Source organism: Camelus ferus, chromosome 13 (genome assembly GCF_009834535.1).
Source record: "Camelus ferus isolate YT-003-E chromosome 13, BCGSAC_Cfer_1.0, whole genome shotgun sequence".
NCBI classification, from domain to species: domain Eukaryota; kingdom Metazoa; phylum Chordata; class Mammalia; order Artiodactyla; family Camelidae; genus Camelus; species Camelus ferus.
Window position 1 is genome coordinate 33,949,717 of NC_045708.1, and position 23,891 is coordinate 33,973,607.

General features: G+C 43.7%; 2 protein-coding genes across 3 annotated transcripts in view; one reads left to right on the forward strand and one right to left on the reverse strand.

The window, feature by feature from the left end:
• Positions 1–7,791, forward strand: part of CMPK1 (cytidine/uridine monophosphate kinase 1) — a 29,931-nt gene extending 22,140 nt beyond the window's left edge. Inside the window, exons 3-6 of one of the 2 annotated variants that reach the window (XM_032494221.1) lie at positions 2,887–3,039; positions 4,295–4,371; positions 4,614–4,738; positions 5,647–7,791. In XM_032494221.1, coding sequence (XP_032350112.1) covers positions 2,887–3,039; positions 4,295–4,371; positions 4,614–4,734 — 351 coding nt within the window. In that variant the 3' untranslated portion in view covers positions 4,735–4,738; positions 5,647–7,791. The remainder of the gene's footprint in view (positions 1–2,886; positions 3,040–4,294; positions 4,372–4,613; positions 4,739–5,646) is intronic. The other variant, XM_032494220.1, reaches the window with a different exon arrangement.
• STIL (STIL centriolar assembly protein) overlaps positions 1–23,891 on the reverse strand; it is a 129,798-nt gene that overhangs the window by 77,911 nt on the left and 27,996 nt on the right. The window lies entirely within an intron of this gene.

Genomic DNA, 23,891 nt, shown 5'->3' on the forward strand with positions numbered 1-23,891 from the left:
CCTTCCTTCCTTCCTCCCTCCCTCCCTCCCTCCCTCCCTCTCTCCTTCCCTGCCTCCCTACCACCCTACCACCTTCCCTCCCATGACCTTCCCATTGTTGCCAATCTCTCAGTCTTGATGTTTCCTTTTCTGGTGCATGCATCACCATCTTCAGTGTGAAATGCTGAGACTACTAGCTATCAAACTAAAATATGTTCTAAAACCAGATACCTTGCATTTACATAACTCTCCACTATAGATTCCCAAGACTACAGTCATAAATAGGTATTTTCACGTATAAGAAACATGAAGGAGAAATGCAAGAGTTGGAACAGCAAGAAATAGTTGAAGCCTGATGGAAAAGAAATATATGAGCTTCTGGATGGAACTAGAGAAACTGGAAGACAAACAGTGGCTTATTCACACACATTCTTCCCTTTTGTCTCAGAGATTGGAGTAACCTGCTTCCATTGAGAGTAAATAAATCTTCTCTTCTTATTCTCTGGATTTAATGCCCCATCTCCACTTTTTTGCTTCATTGTGAAAGAGTAGTCTGTGCTTTTTACTTTTTCATTTTCTACTCTCAACCCTTTGCAATAAGGTTGTGTTTCCATCTTCATTGAAGCTATTCTTGCTGATATTACCAGTAATCTTCTCTATCAAATCTAGGGGATATTTTCAGTCTTTTTTCTTGTAGCATTTAACTCATTGTCTGTTTAAAATTTATTCTTCCTTTGTTCTCTGTGATACCATTTCTCTTGATTCTCTTCTTACTTCAGTGACTGCTGTTCCTTAAGTCTCCCCTGATAACTCTTCTTCTGCAAGTGTCTTAAACCATGATGCTTCTCAGCGTTTCATCCTCGGTTCTCCTCTTATTTTATACATTTCTTGCTGGATGGTTTTAGCCATGCCCAAGGCTTTCACTATGCTAAGGGTGCCAGATCTATAGCTCTAGCACAATTCTTTTTTCTGAGCTCCAGACTTGTATTTCTATTAGGCATCCTTCTGAATGTCTCTCAAATGTCTCAAAATCAACATGTCAGAGGCTGACTGTATCATCTAAAATGTGATCACCCTTTGTTTCCTGTCCTGGTCAATGGTTCTACCGTCTGCCAAGCTGCACAGGCCAGAAATCTGGGAGCCATCCTACATTTCCCACCTCTTCCTCACTTTCCCAAATCCATTCAGTGAGCAGATCCTTTCAGTGAGCTTTCCCTTTATCCTCTTCTATTAAGTTTTTTTTTCTCTATTACCACTACAATCTTAGTTCAGATCCTCTTTTTTCCTTACTCAGACTATTGCTAGAACCTTATCATTATTAGTCTTTTGCCATTAATCCATCCTTGTCCTCTTCTAATTCATCCTTCATGGTGCAGTCAAGGTGATTTTTTCTAACAGTGATGCAAGCATGTTCTTCTACTGCTTAAAATTTCTAAGTGACCCTGTATTGCTTGCAGAGTAAAAACCAAATCTTTAGTGTGGTGTGACAAGTTCCTCATTAATTTTGGCTGTACCTGCTTCTGGTCATATCTCCTACCACTCTCTATACACATCCTAAGATTCACCTCTACCAACTTATTTCAGAGTCATCAAAGCTGTTATGCTACCTCACTTCTGAGCCTTATACTTCCAGTTTATACCGTCTCAAGTACCTTGATCCCTGTCTGCCTACCATTTCATTATTTAAGATTCAGCTCCACTGCCACCTCTTTGATAAAGCTCTCTCTGGCAGTTTCCCAGATAGTTTGTGCTTACTTCTTTGTTTTATCATAGCATCCTTTCATACCTCAGTGTAGAACTTAGCACATTTACTAACGCATGTCTGTTACCCCGTGGACTGGGAGCCCCCCAGGGGACATGACCTTGCTCTTCTTGTTTCCTGATAATAGGCCTTGAATAAACGTATGCTGATTGAGTAGAATATTGAGGTACCTCCAGATATTTTCTACTACTGTAATTGGGATAGAAGTGCTGCAGCAGGGGCCCAAAAGTATTCTGTGCAGCTTTTGTGAATGTTAGGTAAGCCAGGCGCTAGGATAACCCTCAGATAAAGGAATTAGGGGTCCTGAGAACCATTGTTCTGAGGAACTAGGGAACAGTTGGAGCACTGAGGGACTGGATGTTTGCTCTGGAATAGAGGCTCGTCTGGATTTTGTCAAAGTCATGCGTCTGTGCTTCTCCCATGGTGGTCGACAGTGGTAAGGGTTTGGAGACAACAGGTAGTGCATCTCCCGTTCACATATCTCCGCATTCTACCTAAATTCAGACTTTGGAAGAGAATAGTGAAACGTGCTACTCGTACTGAATGTGTTGTTCCTTTTGCTACCTGTGTTTTGGGGTGGCCAGTGGCATTTAGGTTTAAATTAGCTTTAGTTAAAAAAAAAAAAGAGTATCAAATCTTACACTAATAATGAATGCAAGCAATCTTTATATATGCAAAGCTTTTTGTAGTTGAACTTGAATTACTACAGAAACTCTGAGTACCTGTAGAAGCAGCATACTTCCTACAATAGCAGAATGACTTAGGAAGAGGAAAGGGAAGGCAAGGTAGGGTCTCTAGTGGCTGGAGTAAAGATACTGGTTAATTCTTACCTTCCTCCTTTTGCTGTTTATAACTTTGTGAAAGTAATGTATGCTTACTATAGAAAATTTAGAAACTACAGAAAAAAATTATATGCATATAAAATGGAGGAGGGGTACATACCCGTAACTCTACCAGCTTGAGGCGACCATGTTAGTACATTTAATACATGAGATTATTTCCTTTAAGTCTTTTTTTTATGTGCACCCTCCACTTTTTATGATTTAAAGCATAATAATAAAACAAGCACTCATATAGCTACCACTCTGTTAAGAAATTTCATTTTGTTAATGTAGTGTTGAACCTAAATCTTCCTTTTCCTTTAGGAAATGGATCAGACAATGGCAGCCAATGCTCAGAAGAATAAATTCTTGATTGATGGATTTCCAAGAAATCAAGACAACCTTCAAGGTTGGAACAAGACCATGGATGGGAAGGCTGATGTATCTTTTGTTTTGTTTTTTGATTGTAATAATGAGGTAATGAAAATCTTCATCTGCCTACATGGGCTTTAAACAGATAGTGGTCAACTGTTAGAGAAAAACCAAGTCATTTCTCTTTTTTTACTGGTATTTATTTTATATTGGCAATAGTATTTTTTGAATTGGTGAGTTGGATGGACAGAACAGCACTGTCTTACTGTTGGATTATTAAAAGCTATTTGACATCAGTAAACTTGTGGGCCTAAAATTTGCTTTGTTTTCAAAATAACAAGAATTTGTTTTGTTTTGAATGAAGAATTGACTTACACAGTAACGTTAGGTAATGAAGTTGCACCGTTACTTCCCAGTAGGCACTATTATCAGATCTTGCCTTAGGATGTTGTTTACTAGAAAAGAAACACATTTCTGGGAAGTTGGGAAAACCTATTTTAGAGAAACATATAAGCCATTTTTGTCTTCTACAAGTGAAATGATCTTGAAAAGAGCAGGAAAGCCTTCTTTTTCTTTCTGGCACTTCTAATAACATACCCAGACATACCTTTGAATAACTAAATGAATTTCTCGGAATCATTTAATTAAAAGGCCTGACTCTGTTTGACAACTGTAATATAAACTTTATTAAATTAATACCAACAGCCTGAAAGAATAAGAATCTGAAGTACTGCCTTGAAGGAAGTTGACTATTCTTGGGTTGAATTGCAAATGTGCCTGTGGTAGAGAGACTTGCTGCAGCCTTTAAGTTGTTTTAGAATGTAACTCTCTTCTTCCAACCCCCAAAAATATGTTTTCACTTATTCTTCAAAGTTAATTTTAGAATGTTACCACAGCTTTTATAACTAAGGAATGTTTATTCATGATTAACAAGGGATATTTTTATTCACATACAAATATGTTGACTTTTAAATATTTGGATATTTGTGGAATTATCGAAAGAAAAGTAAGCAAAAATGTACAAAGTTTGAGACATGTAATTCATACTTAATAAGTTAATAATATATCCTAGATGGGACCATACACATAGAGATCATCTTTTTATTGCGGTTTGAAAAAAAATACACAGGAAAAACTGAGTCATGAATGTATTCTTATTATGCTCTGTACTTATTTAACGTAGTTTATATAAATTGAACCACATGTTTCAACTTTGCATGTTGATTAATGAATTAGACACGTTGGGTTTAACGCAGGGTTTTGTTGGTAATGTCTTCAAACTTTATTCTCTTTTCATGCTTAAAAGACTGGCAAATTCATGTCTTTTTAAAAATAACCTTGTGTATATTTCTCTTTTTAGATCTGTATTGAACGATGCCTTGAGAGGGGAAAGAGTAGTGGTAGGAGTGATGACAACAGAGAGAGCTTGGAAAAGAGGTACTCTGCAAGTTTTACACATAACCACCCCAGTCTCGTTTTGGAGCTTGAGTAGCGGATTAAACACTTGCCCCATTTTGGTCCAGAAAAAGAAAATGTCATGCTTAGATATGTAAAAAGTCTTGTCTAAAAAGAGGTAAGGGAGGGAGTCAGTTGGGTCATATTCTGTGTTGTCCCCTGATCTGTCCTCTAACGGGGGAAAGAAGTATACTCAGAACCTTGCAATATTTGCTCTTTTGCAGAATTCAAACCTATCTTCAGTCAACAAAGCCAATTATTGACTTATATGAAGAAATGGGGAAAGTCAAGAAGATAGATGCTTCTAAATCTGTTGACGAAGTGAGTATCCCCCAGCCTACCTAAAAAGTTAAGTAAAATGTGCCTGGGGCCTGGGCGGGGTGCAGGAGAAAAAGAAATACTATGACAGACTTAGGTTGCTTTTTAAGATACTGGAAACTAAATGAAAAACTAGGCTTTTTCTCCTTTTTGAATAGAGTCTAAAATGGATTTTACATCTTTAGACTTGGTTCTTTGTAAGAAGTAAGTGGTTTATTAATTCTCAAACCTCTTTTGTCAAGCCCTGAAAAATTGGCATTTTGAGGACTGTGATTTGGACTATGGTCATTTTTTAAAAATCTGTAACATGAATGGCAGATCGTCTAACTGAAGAGCCCCAGGCTAAAATCATCTCTTCCATCACAGAGAGTGTAGCTCAGGAGGTGCAGAGTTAGCACAACTCTGCGCTTGCCTCTTCCTTCATGAATCAGTGGTCTCTGTGCTGTGGTTTCCAAGCCCTCAGTGCCCAGCCACCATTTCTAGTGTCTTAAATTCACCTAACCTTTCCGTGATTCCCTGTATCATCTTCTTCTGGACCTTTCTTTTTTATCATATAGTCACTTTTGGTTTTTTTACCTATGGTCACTTCCTATGGAAGTAAAGTAATGCATCAGAAAACTTAGTGTTTTAGTATCAGAACTAGGAAGATAAACCACTTCAGTTTATATTTTATCATTTATTATTGGTAGCCTATCAAGAAGCTTGTTTGGTCCTAAAAATATTAATAAAATTGAAGCAGCATGTTAATAACTTCATATGTATTATTTATATTATACTACTGTCTGAAGTAAAAGAGATGAAACTAAGAAATTATAATGTGTTTTTTAGTGATCCATTTTGAAAATTAATATAAAATTGACTGTTTTAAGAGGAATTTAGCGATGTGGTATGTTAACAATATCTGCTTTTTAAATTATTGTTATCTTTTTTCCTTTACAGGTTTTTGACGAAGTTGTGAAGATTTTTGACAAAGAAGGCTGATTCTAAACCTGAAAGCATCCTTGAAATCATGCTTGAATCTTGCTTTGATAGCTGCTATCACAACCCCTTTTTAAGACAATTTTAATCTTTCATAATTACATCTCAGTTAGTGGCTGGAAAGTACATAGTAAGACAAATTAAATTTTTTATCTTCAGTTTTAATTTTTTTTTCTTTCTGTCGCTGGAGTAGATTGTTAATTCGGTTCTAACTTCATCTTAGCTATGGTGCTCACAAAACAAAGAAGAATATTAGCTGGTTCTTTGTTTTTATTCAAAAAGAATATCCCTTTTATAGTTTGTGCCTTCTGTGAGCAAAACTTTTTAGTATACCCTTCGGTAATTACAACATGTTTGGATTAGGGATTCCCCATGTCTTCTTTCTCTTGCAGGTTTTAAATTTCCAGCCTGTTAAGGGAATTTGTGGACCAAATTCCAAAAGAACTTTTTGTGTAGTTAGTTCTTGCACAATGTGTTTGGTAAACAAACTCATAAAGTGAATTGCTAGAAATGTTTTAGTATTTATCAAATAACTGACCATTTCCTATACAAAGGGAAGACAGCTTAGGCTTTATTTCACTACAACTTGTACAAAGTTGTGTGACAGGACAGTCTTTGCTTCCAGAGATTAGGATGGGGGTGCTGGGGATTCAGAGCCTGGCAGAATTGTCAGCTTTATTCTGACATAAATCTGAGGACGTAAGGGGCAAGGATCACATCTAATGACATGGTCCTTATGCTCTATTATATAGTGTTGTTAATGAAACTGATCTTAACAAAATTCCAGCCGTGGAACCTTGAAATGCATGTATTTAGATTTATGGTAAAATGAGTCAGTCAGCAATTTAGTAATACTTCAAAGTTTTTTTGTTTGTTTTCTAGACTAAGTATAGGGTTAGTATAAAGCAGAAAAAAATCTAATGGTTAAATTTCCCATTTGAATTTTATTTTCTTGAATACTTAAAAATCATTGCACTTTGGTCAGAAAAATAATAAATTTATCTTATAAATGTTTGATTCCCTTCTTGGCTACTTTTATTCAATAAATTCTTTTATGGCATTATGTTGAAGCATCGAAAGGTACAGAATTTAAATAAAAAAGCTATAGAGTCTAAGGGAATTTTCTGTTAAATCCATTCTTCCTTTAAAAATCTCTGAGAAATTTCTTTTCTCCTTTCTTATCTTTTTCTGCTGTCACTAGTGCAAAGTGGTATCCAAGGTTCTTAATATGAGATTTATTATAATATTTCTCATTTTCAGCACTTATACTGTTTGGTATACAGGGTTAAATTGGGCAAGGAATTTTGACTTTGTATAATTAGATTTTATATTTAAAGTCATTGAGAGTAGTGGGACAACTTATGGATGTTCTTTTATTGTAATAGATTTATTTATTTCTATGTGTATTATGAAATTCACTTACTAATGATAAATTTTCAACATACGTGACAGAACACAAAATATTCGTAAGTATTGTAACATATTAGCCACTAAAATTTGTGTTGAGATTATCTTGGTTTCTTGGAAGAGTTTGTAATGAATTCTGACCTTGTGATTTGGTCTAGCCAATACAGAGGGATTTTACTGGTAGTTTTAATCAAACAGCTGAAGTATGAAGCAAGAATAAAGACTCAAGATCTTGAGAACATTCCTACTCACACAAGTGAAGAAATCCATCAGATGGGGATCTAAATATTTATATTGATATTGTGAAAGCAACTTTAAGGTTTTTAAGAAGACTGCTGAGTCTAGGTCCTTTGCTTTCTCCCATCAAATATCTTTCAGTGGCATTTTGAGAACAAAACTCAAGAAGCATAGTAATTAGAATTACTGAATTTTGAGGCTTTGCTTTTTGTTTGCTTTTAAAGTAGAAAAACATGTTGGCAATATTGAGTTTAAGAGGTGATTGAGATACAACTGACTTTACTAGTTTGGTCATTCCATTTATTAAAGATACAGTCATCAAGAAGTTTTTGACTTTAAAGACCCCAATGGAAGCCTTGCTATTTTTTAAAAAAGTAACAACATTATTTTCATTCGGTGATGTTGGTTGTGTATGAATTATTTAGTAAATAATCTCAATAAATTTTGTGCTATGGCCTTTGCTGTTTGCTGGTTCAGATTTCTATTCTCTCAAACATATGAAAGATCAAGAAGTATCATATTTAACATGTAAACATGTGGGTCTTCACAGGGCAAAAGCAGAGTTTAGGATCCAGAAGAATTTTCTGCTCTGTGTATTATGTTTATGTGTCTTGAATTCACCAGAAAGCATGGCTTCATCATACTCCTTCCAGAAGTAATCTGGATCGAGGCACAAGTAGCCTAACTCGTTATTGGACTGCAGCATCAATTGCTTGTTTGAGGGGAAAATTGGCAGCAGGCAATGTGTCTCAGGATGCGGGTTTTTTGTCGGCTTGTGGCTTTATCCATGTAATTTAAGTGGTTGTCTGACATTCCAATGGTCCCTGGAGATAATAGTGGTTGGCAATGTTGGCCAGACAAGGTCAGCATCTTTTCCCTGGAGGTTTGGTCCTTCATCTTCAAACATACTAACTGTACAAACCGTAGTGCTACAAACACATTTTCTGCCTTCCAAGAGTTTTCTATCTAAAACTAACACTTTCGGGTGTGAGGGTGATCTGGCTGTGACATCTGTCACCCCACTGATGGCCAGGGTGGATTCAGCTGATCAGGCTGGTAGGCGGGTGCCCCCTTCTTCCCTCATTGCTCCATGTGTGTCCCTTCTGAAGCTGCACGCTCCGATGACCTTCCCCAATAGCAGAGGACCATCTTTCATTCAAGGGTATACGAGTAACTGCGCTCCCTCCCTAGGACCTCCAGACAAGCTCTCAAGGTCCATTTGTTGGACACCGTAGGGTAGTCAAGCTCCCAAGACTCCAGACACAGCCAATGAGATGTGGCGTGTGGCAGTCTGCCTTTCTAGAAAACAAAGAAATAAAAAACCCAAAAACCTAATACGCTGATGTAGGTAGACCTTCAGATGTCTTCTGTTTGCTATCTTTAATCATTCTTATAGTCTGTTGCAATTCTCTGTAGCCTACCTGCATACTTGAGCTGAGTTAAGTACTCTTTAATTCTAAGCATTTTTTTAATGAAAGAAAGGAAGCTCGTTTATTGTATACCAAAGGAAAAGATAAAAATGGTCCTAATCACTTAATCCCTTTATTTCTTCATCCATTACTTTAGTGTAAGTACTCTCTCGCTTTCCTTTGAAAGGGTGTGGTTATTTTGTTTGTGATGATAATCCTGGACTTCAGCTGAATTCTGCAGGTCACTATCTTTCCTGTCCTGGAAAGCTGAAAGACTAAATGGAACTTCTGGCTACCACCCAATTCCGTGTCAGCCACACCAGCTCCAGGCTGTCACCATGGCTCACACTTTTCTGGAATCCCTGCTGTTGCATTCATTCCTCAAAGAGATTTTTCTTTCATAACTGGCCTCCTAAGACCCAGGCATAAGGGAAGAGGGCTTCATTATTCTGTACTATTTAGGGAGACAAGGGTAATAAATTACCATTTCTCTACGTGGTGAGGTTCTTGTAGCCACAGAAAAATGTTTTTTATTTTGTGATACATTTTGAAGTAACTTTATGCAACTTCCTAACACTGGCCTTTGATCTCCTAACCAACCAGAGGAAAACCATCTGCAGAAGTAGGGTACTACATCCCAACCCTAATGACAGGTAATCCTAACAAACTTCAAGAGCCGTCTTCACAGTGAAATCAAGCAGTTAAACAGCATACTGCATAAATGCCGGATGTATTCTCTTTTGGTTGAGAAACCACATTTAAAAGGAGAAAGTAAGATTCAAAAACAGCCATGTATGTGAGCTTTGGGAATGCTCATATAGTTCCCTTTAGAAGGCTTCCTAGAAGAAATGTACTCTCAGTAGCAGCTTTACAAAATTAAGGGGAAAGAATTGCTACAGTGGACTCAGGATGGACTTCCAAGAAAACCTGAATCGGATAAGTTTCCTTGCTAGTTGGTAAATCCTCGCAGCCTTTTGAGGACTCTGGGTAGAACTGGCCTTCTCACAGCCACCTGGCTCCAAGGGCTTCCTGAGCCAGAAGGAAAAGAAGTGGAATGGGGGCAGCAGTTAGTACTGAAAAGCACAAAGCTGTTGTGCACGGCTCACCCTAGATTAGTAGTTTTATAAAGAAGCATTTTCCTAAGTGGCTGCAAAGCAGCTGCCAGAACTTGGCCAGAATATCTATGATCATTGTGAGGCTGCATCACAATGGCTTTTTCAAATGTAAACCTCTTTTTAATCACTGTGTAATGGGCACAGTAGGCTGTGAAGTCATCCTATCCTCAGCTGGGATGGTGGTCAAGATGGACACGTTATTTAAGAGGGGAAATGCTAAAGTTTCATGGCTAACTTTAGATTGAGTCAGTATTCCCACACCAAAGTGACCAAGTTAAAACAACGGCATTCAAAGTCTCCCTGACGGCAAGTGCTGTGTCAGAATGTGTCAAATCCAGTATCAGACATGATTGAGCAGAGGCTGTATCTGTATTCCTTCCTCTATTTAGAGCACTTACTTAGGTCTGGATGAGTGCTGTTTAGGGGAAAAAGGTAATTGCTAGACCTGAGGCTGCTGCTGCTACTGTGCGCTTGTGGGAGATTCAGAAGTTTAGAGGATGGGGTGGGATGAGGGTAGTGAGACTAAAACCGTTTGTATAGCAAAGCCAAGTTGGTTCAGTCCAGATACACTATGGCTCTTGTAGGAACTTACTTATTCTCCCCGTAATCACTCCCACTTCCCATCTGTCCGAAAGTCTTCATAATCATAAACCACATTCCCACTCCTCCATGAGTATTTTGTTAATGAAAATGCATTGCAGGAATGTGACTCCCTTAACATCACCTATCTTTATTTATCCTTAACTTGTGGTTTGAGTAATTTTGTGGACATTTCTGAGTTTAGCTTTTGTTTTTGACTTAAAGTAGCTGTTTAATTTGTAATCATCAACTAAATTGTTTTATGTGATGATACGCAGATTCTGGGCAATTGTTGAAATAATAGTTAGGTGCATATATTCATTTATGGGCCATCTGTCCAAGTTGTGGTTATCTCAGTCTGAAGTCCACCTGGAACCCCAGCCACATTCCCTGGTCCCTCCTGAAAGCCAGGACACAGAACAGTTCTCTGTCCATAGAAGCCAGGAGGAAAGACTGAGGAACATGATGAGAGCCTGTGCCTTCACCTGAGAACTCAAATACTGAGAAGTTTCCCTAAGCTTCTGTTTCTGCCTCTTAGGTCCCCTCCCCGGTGTCTGGGAAAGGTACTCAATGAAGTTTGCTGGGGGAGATGCTGCTGGTGGTCAGGAGGGGCCTGGTTTGCATTGGAGGAGGGGAGCAGTGTATTCCAGGAGAGGGAAACGGCGCTAGCCAAAGGAAGGAAGTGAGAATGAGTGAGGGGTAGGGGAGACCATGCACGCACCAGACAGCGGGAGACAGGAGTGTGCAAAGATAAGGTGGGGAAACACAGTGGACAAACCTTAAAGACAAGTAAAAGAATGTGGATTTATCCTGTGTCTATTCAGCTGGGTCCAGACCAGAACACTGGGTAACTGTGAGGCTGATGAGCTGGTTTGACAAAGGCTTCTCAGATTTTGAAGGCTGCACTTTTCCTCCCCTCATGCCTCCTCTTTATTCTTCTCTTTCTCCTCACCGTAAGCTGTCCCTTGAGTTCTATTCTGAATGCTTAATGGTTTTTCCACCTCACTAGGGACAGTTTGCAAACCCTTCCTGGCTTGGCCTGAGTTGGGGTTGGGCCCAGGGCCGGCCTGCTCAGGCGAGCTGGGGAGAGAAGGTGGCTCCCAGCAATAAGCAACCCACAGAACTGTGTCTGTTATTTAAGAAAAGTTTCTGGGTTTTCGGCTAATTGCAAAAATACATAATGGATGCTTTTTGCATCTGCTAGTTATTCTGGAACAGGCCTGCATCCAAGAGCAAACTTTAAACAAACAATAAGATTATGGAGCTTAACTATTTCAATGTGTAACAGAAAAGAAAGCCAAGGCCCCGAAAGTTACATTAACACACATGCACTCAGACACAAGCAATCACAATGGACACACATACATACAAATACACAGACACCCATTCGGGCACCAGTGCACCCAAATGCTTACTTGCATACTAGCACCTAGTACACACGTGCACGCACAGCTCAAACACATGCCTAGTCACGGGCCCGATAACACACAATCTCAGACAGAGATAAATGCACATGCATGCACTCATATACAGGTATACACCTACACAGCTGGGGACATGAGCCCACTGACACACCTCCTAGGTGGGTAAGTGGGTCCTCCCAGTCCAGAGGTAAGTGAAGTACTCTGAGGGACACTGTGTTTGGGTGCTACTAGGTGTAGTTACTCAGTGTGACCACTAGGGGGCGCCCAGGATCCATTCTCCATCCACTTCTGAAGGTTCTGTCAGCTAGTCCATTGTTTCTGTACCCACAAGCCTGAACCTTGTTGTTCTGGATCCCTGAACAGAACTAGGAGGCTCCTTGCTCCCAACTCTAACCTTCTAGAACCCACTGTATTCATTCTCACCTTTTCCCTGTCTCAAACCAGTGAAACAAGCACAAGTCTCCGTCCCTTCTCCCTCCTTGCTGAACACATACTTCAGGGCCCCCACACAGTCCCGAGACTGCTCTCTAGAGAAGTGGATGTCAGGTTTTGATCAGTAATGTGGCCTCTACCAAAAGCTTCTCTCCCAGGAGCAGCTGTCAACATCCCACCTAGTTTTCAGAGCCTACTTCAAACTGCCAAAGTTAACGATATATATTAAAATAACTGAATGAATGAGTTAATGCCCAGCCCAACACCTGACTCTGCCTTTCCCATTAACCCCAGCTGGAGAGGTCTCACACCCTCTAGCTCCAGCCTCCCAGCTTTTTGTGTACTTTTATGAAATGAAGCCTAGCTTCAAAACAGAGCAAAGGCAGGAAGAACCCAAATGTCATGAAGTCAGCCCCTTTCAGCATCTCTGACAGGTAGCTACTCTAGTAATGGAGAACTCAACCCCTCCCTGAGCAGCCCTTCTCATTGGCTAGCTCAGACTTCCAGAAAGTTCCTCCGTGTTCCTCCACCATAAACATTCTCAGAGCTCCTTCTTCTGAACAGATAAGATTTCTGCCCTTCAACGCATTAGCAGTCTGGTGAGGGCATTTAACCAGGACAACATGAGGCATGCAAGCAATAATACAGCAAGGACAAAGTGCAGGGGAGGCTGTGATGAACTTCCTAGAGGAGAGAGGTGGGGAGTCAAGGAAACATTCACAGAGGAGTGAGAGCTGAGATGAGACTCATAGAATGCATAAGAATAATCATTACAGCTGTTGACTGAATGCTTACTGTGTGTGAGAGTGCTGACCCTCACACAGGAAGAAGTCTAGCCCAGCCTGCCTGTCTGCAGTGTGGGGGCTTAGCCACGAGGCCCTAACACCTCTCATGGCATATAAATAGCATAAGAGTTTGGGGGCCACAGGGAGGGGAAGGGCATGCCAGGGGTCTTCATTTTCTATTGCTGCCTGACAAGTCATTGCAGATGCGGTGACTTTAAACAACTCCCCCCTTTTACCCAGCAGCTGTGTAGGTCAGAAGTCCAGGTCGTCCGCTCACAAAGCTGAAGTCAAGGTGTCATCTGGGCCCAGCTTTCCTCTGGAAGCTCAGGAAGAATCCGCTTCCAAGCTCCTCCGTGCAGTTGGCAGAATTCAGCTCCCTGTGACTGCAGGACTGAGGTTCCTGTTTCCTTGGTAACTGTTGGCCGCGGAGCTCTCTTGGCACTAGAGGCTGTGCTCGGGTCCTCTCCACGCGCCCCCTACATTTTCCAGTCGACAGAGGCAAACAGAATCTTCCTCATGCTTTGAATCTCAGACTTCCTCTTCTGACACCAGCTGGACAAACAAGTCATTTATGTTGTTTATAGATGCATCTGAAAACTTAGAAACGAACAATCTGTTTTTCACGTAACTGTGTTAGTCTCATTCATTGCAGAGCTGGTGGTGGTTCCTAGATTGTATTTGCTTTTTTACACCACTTTTTCTTTTCCTCAGGTTCCTAATTGTCTTTCTCATTCCCTCACATTCATCCAGTCTCCCTCTCTCCCTGGAGACTTCCTTCCACGACCCCTGTTCTCCTACTTCAGTCTGGTCCTTAGACAGGTGTACCAGCCGGCTGGACACCTTTGCCTACCTTTCACAGCTTTCTGTTTGGGGTCCACTCTTTTCTGAAACATATTGCCCTCTTTCATGGTTTATTCTCACATTTGCCTAGAGCACACCCTCCAAGAAACCACCTAAGGACAGGTGCATAGGACGTAAATATTCTGACTCTTGCATGTCTCCCTGTGTCTTTATTATCTCTGCATAGTTGACAGTTCACACAACTATGTTCTCTCAGCACTTTGAAGCATTTCTCCACTAACTTGTAGCATCCTGTGTTGCTGCTGAGAATTCTGAAGTCATTCTGATTATTATTCCTTTGTGACCTTTTTTCTTTATTTTCATTCTCCCATCTGAAAGCTTTTAGAGCTTCTCTTTATCCAGGTGTTTAAAATGCCATGATACAGTACCTGAGTGTGGGTCATTTTTTCATTGATCTTGGGGCACACATTGAGTTCTTTTAATATGGAGACTACATGAACTTTGTTCATGGGGCATTTTCTTAGGTAACTTTTAAATAATTTATCTTCTTCATTTTAATCTGTTTTTGCTACAATTTCCATTATTTGGATTTTTAGCTTCTTGTATTGATCCTTTGTGTCTCTTATATTTTCTACCTCCTTATCTTACTATTTCTTTCTCTGGGACATTTCCTAACTTGAAAACATTGTTATACATTAAATTTTGAAATATATATTTAAATTTGCAAGAGCTCTCTCTTGTTCTCTGGTGGTTTCTTTTTCCTTCATCCCATCCAGTTCTTATTTTATGGATACACTTCCTCCTTATAAATCTCCATGAGGATATTAATAAAGTGTGCAACTTTTTTTTTAAAAAGTTCATTTCTGCTCCTTGCATCACTTCCATTTCCTTTGGAGTCATTTTATTTGTTTGTCTTACTTCCTTTCAGTTTAGTGGCTTTCCTCAGATGTGTGGTAATTGTTGGCTGTCTATTCATATTTAAGAATGAAGAACTAAAGGCTTGCTGATTAGCTAGTATGCAGGCCTCAGGTTGACTGGGCAGTCAATCTATAAGAGGACTTCCTTCCCCAACTCCCACTGTGAGGCCAGAACATAAAGGTCTTTCTTTCCAACTAGCCCCTCTCACCAGCTCCTCTTCCCCATAACTGAGCTGTGAAGGACAGGCCATATTCTCCCAGGTCAGAAGCCCCTCTGCCGCCTCCCTCTCAGGGCTCCTTGGCTCTGCTTGTGCCCCTAGAGATGGAAGCTGGGCACGTCCAGAGGCAGCTGTGTCCCTTACAAAGTGCTTCCCCTCAACAGTCTCAGCAAGGATGCTGGGAACCACACAGAACCAGTTGGGTTCCACTTCCTCATTTCAGTTAATAACGTGATAAAATAATGAGGATGAATAACATTTACCACTTACTATGTGTCAGGTCTCATGCTATGCTCTTATTAGGTAGCATCTCATTTAATTCTCAGAACAACCTAAGAGGCAGATATAATAATCCCTAGGTTACAAAGTGTCCCTCCACAGACACTGAAGCTCGCAGAGGCTAACTTACTCAGAGACATACAGCTAGTAGCAACTACAGAACTAGAACTCAAACCTAACAGTATCTGCTGCCAAAGCCTAAGAATTTGAAATGGTCTTGAAATGTCCTATTTAAGTCCCACCTCCTCCAGGAAGTCCTTCCTGATCATGTTTTTCTCCTGCTCCAGACTTTGACAAAGAAGCCAACTCATCATGGCTTAAACCTTTAGAACGTTATTCGTTTCCTCAGGTCCAGAGAGGGTAGTCCCAGGACTGTGTAGCGGCTCACAGGTGGCGAGGACCATGACCCCTTTCATCTTACCACACCATCATCCCCAGGGGGTGGGTATGGTAGATTACATTTTATAAAGTTGGATGCAACAACATCTCCCATGCTGCTTGCTCTTCTGCAATGTGACCTTGCCATTCCTTCATGAAGAGGAGGAATCTAATTGTCTTCCCCTTGAATCTGGACTGGCCTTAGTGACTAGCTTAACCAATAGAATGCTAGTGGAAATGACATCTTGAACTTTCAAGGTTAGGTCACAAGCTTTGCAGCATCCCTCTTAAAACGCTGAGTGTTTGAAACACTTGCCCTCAGAAACCAGCAGCCAAGCCACATGATGAGGCCATGTGCAGGTGTCCTGGCCCGGAGCCCTGGCTGAGCTCTCATGGGACATCCAGAGTCAACCACCAGTTATGTGAGTGAGGATCCCAGACATCCAGCCTGGCTGAGCCTTTAGATGACTCCTGCCCCAGCCTCCAGCAGACTGCAGCCACATAAGAGACCTCAAGTTAGAGCCACCCAGTTGAGCCCAGTCAACCTACAGAATGGTAAAAGACAGTAATAAATTGTTGTTTTAAGACAATGAATTTTTCAGGTAGTTTGTTACATAGCAAAAGATGATTAAAACAGTTAGCTTTTTTCCTTTAGCCTGTTGCCTCAAGTTATAAGATGGCTGCCTCAGCTCCAAGCATCATTACAAACAGCCACATCTAAAAGCAGAAGTGAGAGAGTGAATATGGAGCAAAGGCTTTCTCCTTGAGTGACTTTAAGGTGGGGGGGGGGGTATCTTACCCAGAAGTCCCTCAGCAGAACCCTCCACGTTCTTGTTGGCCAGAACGAGGTCACACAGTCTCTCCTACCCACTAGACAGGCTGGGTGCAGCCTCTTTAGTGGGAAGTAGGTGAGGAAGCAGGAGGCTGGGAATGACCACTGGGTGGGCAACCGACAGTGTTTGTTATACTTGATGTGGCAGTTGTTCTCGGAGAAAGAAGAATCAGGTGGGAAAATGACCCCATGCTAAAGAAGGAGCCTCCACTGCTCCTTCCAGAAATGAAGCTGTCTCAGTGGGAACAAGCTGATTGCAAGCTCCTTCCTTAGGGAGGAAACACGGTGTCCTGCTGGAGCCCTACTCGTGGAGGCAGAACCGGGCTCTGTAGCTTGCTAGTGGTGCAGTATTGGCGGATTAGTTCTCCATTCGGTGCCTTAGTTTCCTCATCTGTGCAATGAAAGGATTCCTTCCAACTCCAGGCCAGGAGAAGCCAGGGCAGAAGGGGAGTGCTGGGTGCTGCCCGTGTGTGGAGGCCACGCACTGCCCAAGCTCAGTGGAGCCTGCCTCTAGCCACAGATGTTGGCATTTGCCAAACAAACCCTAATCACTTAATGAGAAATGAAAATGGTGCCTGGTTCCTCCACTTAATTGCCGCTTTGAAAACAACACACGGGAGATTTATAGTAATCACCATAATCGCCTCATAAAAACCCAAGAATCTGAAAACTGACACGCCTCATTTCTGGGAGGAATTAGAGGCAAAAATTAAGGCAAGGATTCCTGGCCTGTTTTGGCCTTGGCTCCCTGGAATCCAGGACTCTGCCCACAGAGAGCCTGCCACCCTGGACAACCTCCTGGCCCCAACTAAATATGACTCCGAATGCTCCACGGCAGTGTTTCCTGGCAGGCCTGTCCCCTGGGCCTCCTCGTCTTTGGTACGCCCTAAGGAAGGCGGACCATGTGCGACCACGCCCGACGTCCCTGAGTGTCAGGCAGAGGTCCTGAAGGAGGAGAGAGGAATCCTGCTGCGCCTCCTTGCAACACCGAGCTAAAGGATAGGAGGCGAGTTTCAGGGGACACACAGGCTGCCCCCAGCCCATGGAAAGCCACAGCTCACAGGTTCTCCGAGGCCATCCATCTTGACTTACACAGCTTTCATGACAAGGTGTTAAGACTTCCCAGGACATGTACTAAGACACCCTGACCGCGAGAAGCTTCGCACTTGGCTCAGCAGAAAACTCTTCCCTCTCACGGCCTCATAACTGGACCCAGAACTGCTGGGTGTCAAGGTTGGAACTGTCCTCGGGGTTGGCCTCTCCAGCTGCTCCCTCCATGGCAATTCCTTTCTTTTTCCCTCTCATTCTCTTCTACTTATTCATTCAAAAATATTTATTAAATTCCTAATGTGCATCATACCACAGTAGCCAGAGTGGTCCTTTTAAAACCTGAATCAGGTCACTCTCCAAATCAAAGGGAGGGCGAAGCCCTTACAGCATCCTGCACGGCTCTCATGCCCCGCCCTTCGCCCACTCTGTTCCAGCCACACTGACCTCCTTGCTGTTTCTGAAAAAGGCCAGAGACCCTCCCGCCTCAGCACTTCTGCACTCGCTGTTCCCACTGCCTAGAAGGCCCTCCCCTCATATATCCAAATGCCTCCTTCCCTAACTTCCTTCCAGGCCCTTCCTGACCTCCCCACATAAAACTGCACCCCCACTCTCTCTAGCATCCTCCCCAACTTTCTGTCCATCGTGCTCATTACCTTCTGAGACATAATCCACTCTAAGATCTACTGGTTGTCTGTCTCTCTACACTAGAAGGTAAGCGCCAAAGGGAGCGGATTTTTGTCATCTTTGATCACGATTGTGTCCAAACACCCAGTACAGCGGCTATTCCACGGTGGGCGCTCAGTGAGTATTTGTGGAGTGAACGAGCAAATGGGGAGAGAGCAGTGAGAAAGATTAAAGCCCCTCCCCTCGTGGAACGTAGAGTCTGGTGGTGGAAGCAGACATTAGACAGATGGTCCCCCACAGGACTAAGGGACTCACCTGTGGTCAATGCCAGTGGGATGAGGGAGAGGTGACCGTGGGCCAGGCAGGCCAGGTGGTGGAACTCTGGCACAAAAATTCTGTTTGACAGAGGACATGGAAGGTGATGAGGGTTTAGGGCCATGAAGCTTTGGGAGGAAATGTGCTGGAGGAGCTCAAATTGCCACCTCCAGACCCTCTAAAGGCAATGGGACTGCATGACGAGAGGGCGGCCTCTGCAAACTGGGTTCAAGACCCCGTTCTGCCTCTTCCAGCCACTCACCCTGGAGCAAGCCACCCCGAGGCCAGAGTCCTAGTTCCCTCAGCTGAAAGATGGAGAGGGAAAACTAGGACTGTCAGGGAGGAAGGGATGAAGTGTTCGTCAGGGCTGGAGCCTGTAGGTGCTCAGGGAGTGCTGGCTCCTTTCTGGCTCTTTTCTCCATTTTTTTTTTTTTTTTTGGCATTCTCTTTTAATTGAAGTACAGTAGTTTACAATGCTCTGTCAATTTCTGGTGTGCAGCATAATGTTTCAGTCATACACATAAATACATATATTTGTTTTCATATTCTTTTTCATTATAGGTTACTGCAAGATATTGAATATAGTTCCCTGTGCTATATATTACAAACTTGTTATTTATCTATCTTATATAAAGTAGTTAGTATCTTCAAATTTCAAACTCCCAGTTTATCCCTTCCCACCCCCTTTCCCCGCTGGTAATCATAAGTTTTGTTCTCTGTTTCTGTGAGTCTGTTTCTGTTTTGTAAGTTCATTTGTGTCTTTTTCTGAGGTGGCTCCTGTCTCCTTTGTCCAACCTTCTAACATCCAGTCTTTTTTCAGGCGTCTGCTCCACTCTTTCTCCCACCCCTTGGGGAGCCTTGGGGAGCGGTATGAGGAAGGAAGCATCTAATCAAACAGAGTGTTAACTGCATGTTAACAGAGATGAACAAGATTTTAGGGGGCGACATGTGACACAGGATTAGGCTGGTCTCTGCTGAGCCCCAGCCCCTCCTGGGCTCCAGGCCAAACAGATTTGGCTTTGGAGCTCTTGACTACATCTCCCACCAGCCTCCAGGCCAGATGCCTGCTAGCTCATCATAGGACCGTGTGACCAGAATGAAGCTTGGGGCCAGGAGGTGGTTGACACAGCTAGTGACATAGCTAGTGCTGCCAACTTCCTGGCTCTGGGGGGAGCCCTCCTTGACTTACAACCTAGAGAGAGCTCCCAGCACATACCTGTGCGTGCACTTACGCTAGTGCACACACATACACGTGAGCACACACCCACATCCAAACACAGTCCCAACTCCACAGCCCCCCCGTGGGAGGACGAACTCCCTGTTCCCCCAACTCCTGCTCTCTCTCCTGATTTACCAGTAAGGGGAGGGAGGTGTATAAGGAGGCAGCAAACATACTGCCTTCCCATAGTTACTGTGGACAGTGGATACACCCAGGTATTTAGCAAATTTTCCCGTACTGGGGGCCAGCCCCAGAGTTGGGCAATTGAGAAGCGATGAATCAGAACTGAGTCAGGCTCAGGGCTCACATTCTAGTCGGGGGCAACAAATGCTTGCACAGATAATTACTCTATAAATTACATGGTAGAGGGTCCAAGTGGGAACCTGCAGAAAGCAAGCCTGGATTTCACTTTGGAGGTTGGGGAAGGGGGTGACAGAAAAGCTTTTGGGATAAGGTGGCCTTTAAAAAATTTTCTTTATAGTATTTGTGGGGGGTAATTAGGTTATTTATTTATTTATTTGAATGGAGGTGGCACGGGGGATTGAACCCTGGACCTCATGCATGCTAAGCATACATTCTACCACTGAGCTATCCCTCCCCTGACCCTCCACCAGGATAAGGTGGCCCTTGAGCTGGGCTGAGATTTGATGGAAGGGCTCCTAGGCTAGTAGAACTGGGTGTGTTAATGGCTGTGATAGAGAGAAGCACAGGAGCTGTGGGGAAGTCAGAGGAGGAGATGTAGGCCCAGAGATGGGAGTGAGGGGCCGGCAGGAAAGGGCAGACACCTGATGTCAGCATAGAGCAGATGTGGGATGTGGTTGCTTTCACTGCAGTGATCTGGTCTGTAACCAGCCCTGAGAAGCCCTCCCAGGGCTTAGTGCCTCCCAGTCCCTCCTTGCACACACCGGATGCCTTGGATGGCTTGGGATGGCTCCTAGGGGACCAGATGACCACTGTCTTTCTTGTTTGCTACTTCACTGCCCTGCTTGGCCCTATATTCAACTCCTGCAAATTAGCGTCTCCTGCATCATCTCAGGGTCCCCTGAGAAGCGCACCCACCTCTTCTCTCCTTGCTTCCATACATCTTGTCCTTCAGGGACAGGGTGGTCCTGCTTGCTCCTGGGAAGCCCTCCTGACCACTCCAGCTCACACTGGCCTCCTCGTCAGAACACCGAAAGGCCTGAAGTAACCACGTGGCTTCACTCAATGACCCCTTTTCAGTAAAGGTGCTGTGCTACCTGCTAGAGAAGGAACCTATTTTCACAGGAAATCTACAAGACCATTTAAACAAAGAAAGGGGGATTGATTACAAGGAACTTGGAGTCTCAAGCGACCTGACGTGGGAAAGGACTCAACCCTGCTCAGGACCCCAGGGATGGGGTATCTTCCTGCCTTATCTCTGCCTCTTTGCTCTTTTCTCTTCCCAGACTGGCCTTTTCTACCTCTCTGATCAGACGAGGGTTGGGGGAAACGTTGCTGCTCACCGCAGCTGACAGCTGTGTAAGAAGAATCTCCACGTTCCCTAGAAGGTGACTGGCCCAGCTGGAGTGGGTGTCCCACTCTGGCTGCATCAGTTCTGGGAGGGGAATGGGGTCACATAGTGCTAACCTGGCTGCCAGGCTACCCCTGTGGGAGTCATTCCCCATAGTCCTGGGGGTTGGTGGGTGGGCTGTTCTGAGAGAACAGAGTTGTCATGAGCAGCGCAGACATCCCAAATATGCCCATTACAAATCTGTAACGTAACATGACTAAGTGCTCACAAAGTCCACTTCCGGACTATCCTACAGACCTGCTCTGTAACTTCAGGCAAATCCCCACCCTCTTGGGCTGCAGTTTCTTCATTTGTACACAAAGGAGGGTGGGACTAAGTGTTCTGTTGGGCTCCTTAACTCTCTGGGACTTTGGGCCCATTACCCTCTTTGAATCTCAGTTTTCTCATCTGTAAAATGGGAGCAATGTATCCATCTCACAGAGTTATTGTAAGACAGTGGGCATGTAAATATCTAACATGGGTTGGATACAGAAAGGCTCAAGAAATGCTAGTGACTCTAGTAGATTTAAATGGGGGGGGGGTGGCTGTCCAGCTCGCAGTGATTTCCCCCAAGGGTCATGGCGGTGATGCCCCTGTGTGTTTGGGAGAATTGCTCCTCTTTTAGTTGGGAAGCTGCCATCCTCTGACAGTGATTTTTCAAGGGGTGAGCGTGGGTCCCAAATTGGATCACTCAGAGTGCTTCTCGGGGACTTTTTTCCAGCTGCAACTCTTTTGTCTCTGTTTGCAGGAAGGTAATGATGGGGCCATAAAGACTGCCAACAGCCAGGTCCCCACCCTCATGGAGAAAGTGGTCTGGGAAAGTGATGCTGACATGAAGAGAATGTTTCAGTGCTTGGTTCCAGACATCCCGAAATCCAGTTTCATCCTTGCTGTGACTTGTAAGTCCATACCCCCTACTCATTTCCTTAGGTTAGTTTGAGTTGGTATTTTGTCATGTGCAACCAACGGCTCCTGATCATACCTTCTCCCTTCCCTTTCTAAGCCTTACTGTCCTTATCTGTAAAATACTGGGGCTGTGTCCTGCCCCCTTCATCTCTGATGCTTTATTACTATAGTCATTAATTTATTCTTCCCATCAGTTAGTCAGTCAGTCAGCATCCCCTGTGCATCTATTCTGTCCCTGGCCCTATGTTGGACACTGGGACTCTTGCTAAAGGAATTACTCCCATCCCCAGTTCTCAAGACTCACAGAGTTAGGCAGGGGAGGGAGTTAAGCAAGCATTCAGTACTGGGTGTGTTAATGGCTGTGATAGAGGGAAGCACAGGAGCTGTGGGGAAGTCAGAGGAGGAGACGTATCCCCATTTGGAAGGCTTCATGGAGGTGGTGGCACAAGCTGAGTTTTTCAGATGAGAGTGGGCACAGAGAGAGGAGGAAGAGCATTCCAGGCAGAAGAACCTGCCTTATAAGGGCCCAAAGGAGAATGAGAGAAAGCGGCAGCTTGGGGCCAGAGGGAAGGAGACACAGGAGATGACCTTCTTTGTATTTTCCACCCATGTAACTTCTGAGAAAAAAAGAAAAAAAAACCTCCTTTTTTTTAAATAGCTTGGAAAATCCCCAGGGTGGAGTCTTTGAACAGGGATGAAAAGAAGTGACTTTCGACCACAGTAAAGCACTGGAGTGAATGGTCCTTCCCCCAGTGGGCTGTCTGACTGGTCTTTGGTCCCCTCAGGAAAGTTGCATCCAGTGGCTGGTCCTAAGGCTGTTGGACCCATCTAAAAATAGAAAGGCTGGGAGCCTAAGGCCAAGCAGATGGCAGAACAGCAGCCCAGGCAGGCCTGGGAGGAGTGTAAACATCCCCTTGCTTGTAGGAAACATGCTCATTACATTCTGAGCAAAGACGGTTCACGATGCGCCCTGGAGAAAATATGCAGTTATTGCCCCCAAACATGCCGAAGCCCCGCTAATGACAGCACGCCTGCTCCAAAGCAGAAACTGTTCCAGATGCTGCTTCTTGCCTCTGGGAGGGTGCTTCCTTCTTCCTGCCTGAGGTTCCAGACTCTTCCTTGGATTCTAGCCCTTAGGGAGACATCCGGTGGGGTGGGGGGCTTGGGGTAAGTGATGGCCCTCTCTGGGCCTCACAGGGCCGGGCTAGGTGGTCTGCGCCTTCTCCTACTGCAGTGGAGACCTACCTGCCTGGTGGGGCCAGGGGAGAAGGGTGCCATGCGGGGAGCCGCGAACCAGCTCTCTGGGTGACTTAGGGGTAAGGGAGGTGGGCTCTGAACTTGAGTATTTTCAGTTTCTGCATCTATAATGAGTAATGAGCCCACAGGGAAGCAGTGACTTGCAGATTCAAAGTCCCAAACACACCCAGCGACTGCTGCCCCCGGATGCGCACTACAGCTGGGAAGTGCCTCCTGGCTGAGTGGCTCCAGGCAGCTCCCTCACCTCTGGGAAACTCCAGTCCCTCACCTGTGAGCTGAAGATGGTTTCAGAAATCGACGTTGTTTTCTCTGCTTAAAGAACTCATGCACTTTAAAAATAGTGATTAACCCATCTTTGAATAGATGATACACTCACATGATTCCAGGTTCAAAAGATGCAAATGGGGCAGGGGTAAATCCTCCCTCTCACTCCTGTTCTATGACCACACCGTTCTCTTCCACTGAGGCAGCTGTTGTTAATGGGTTCTGGT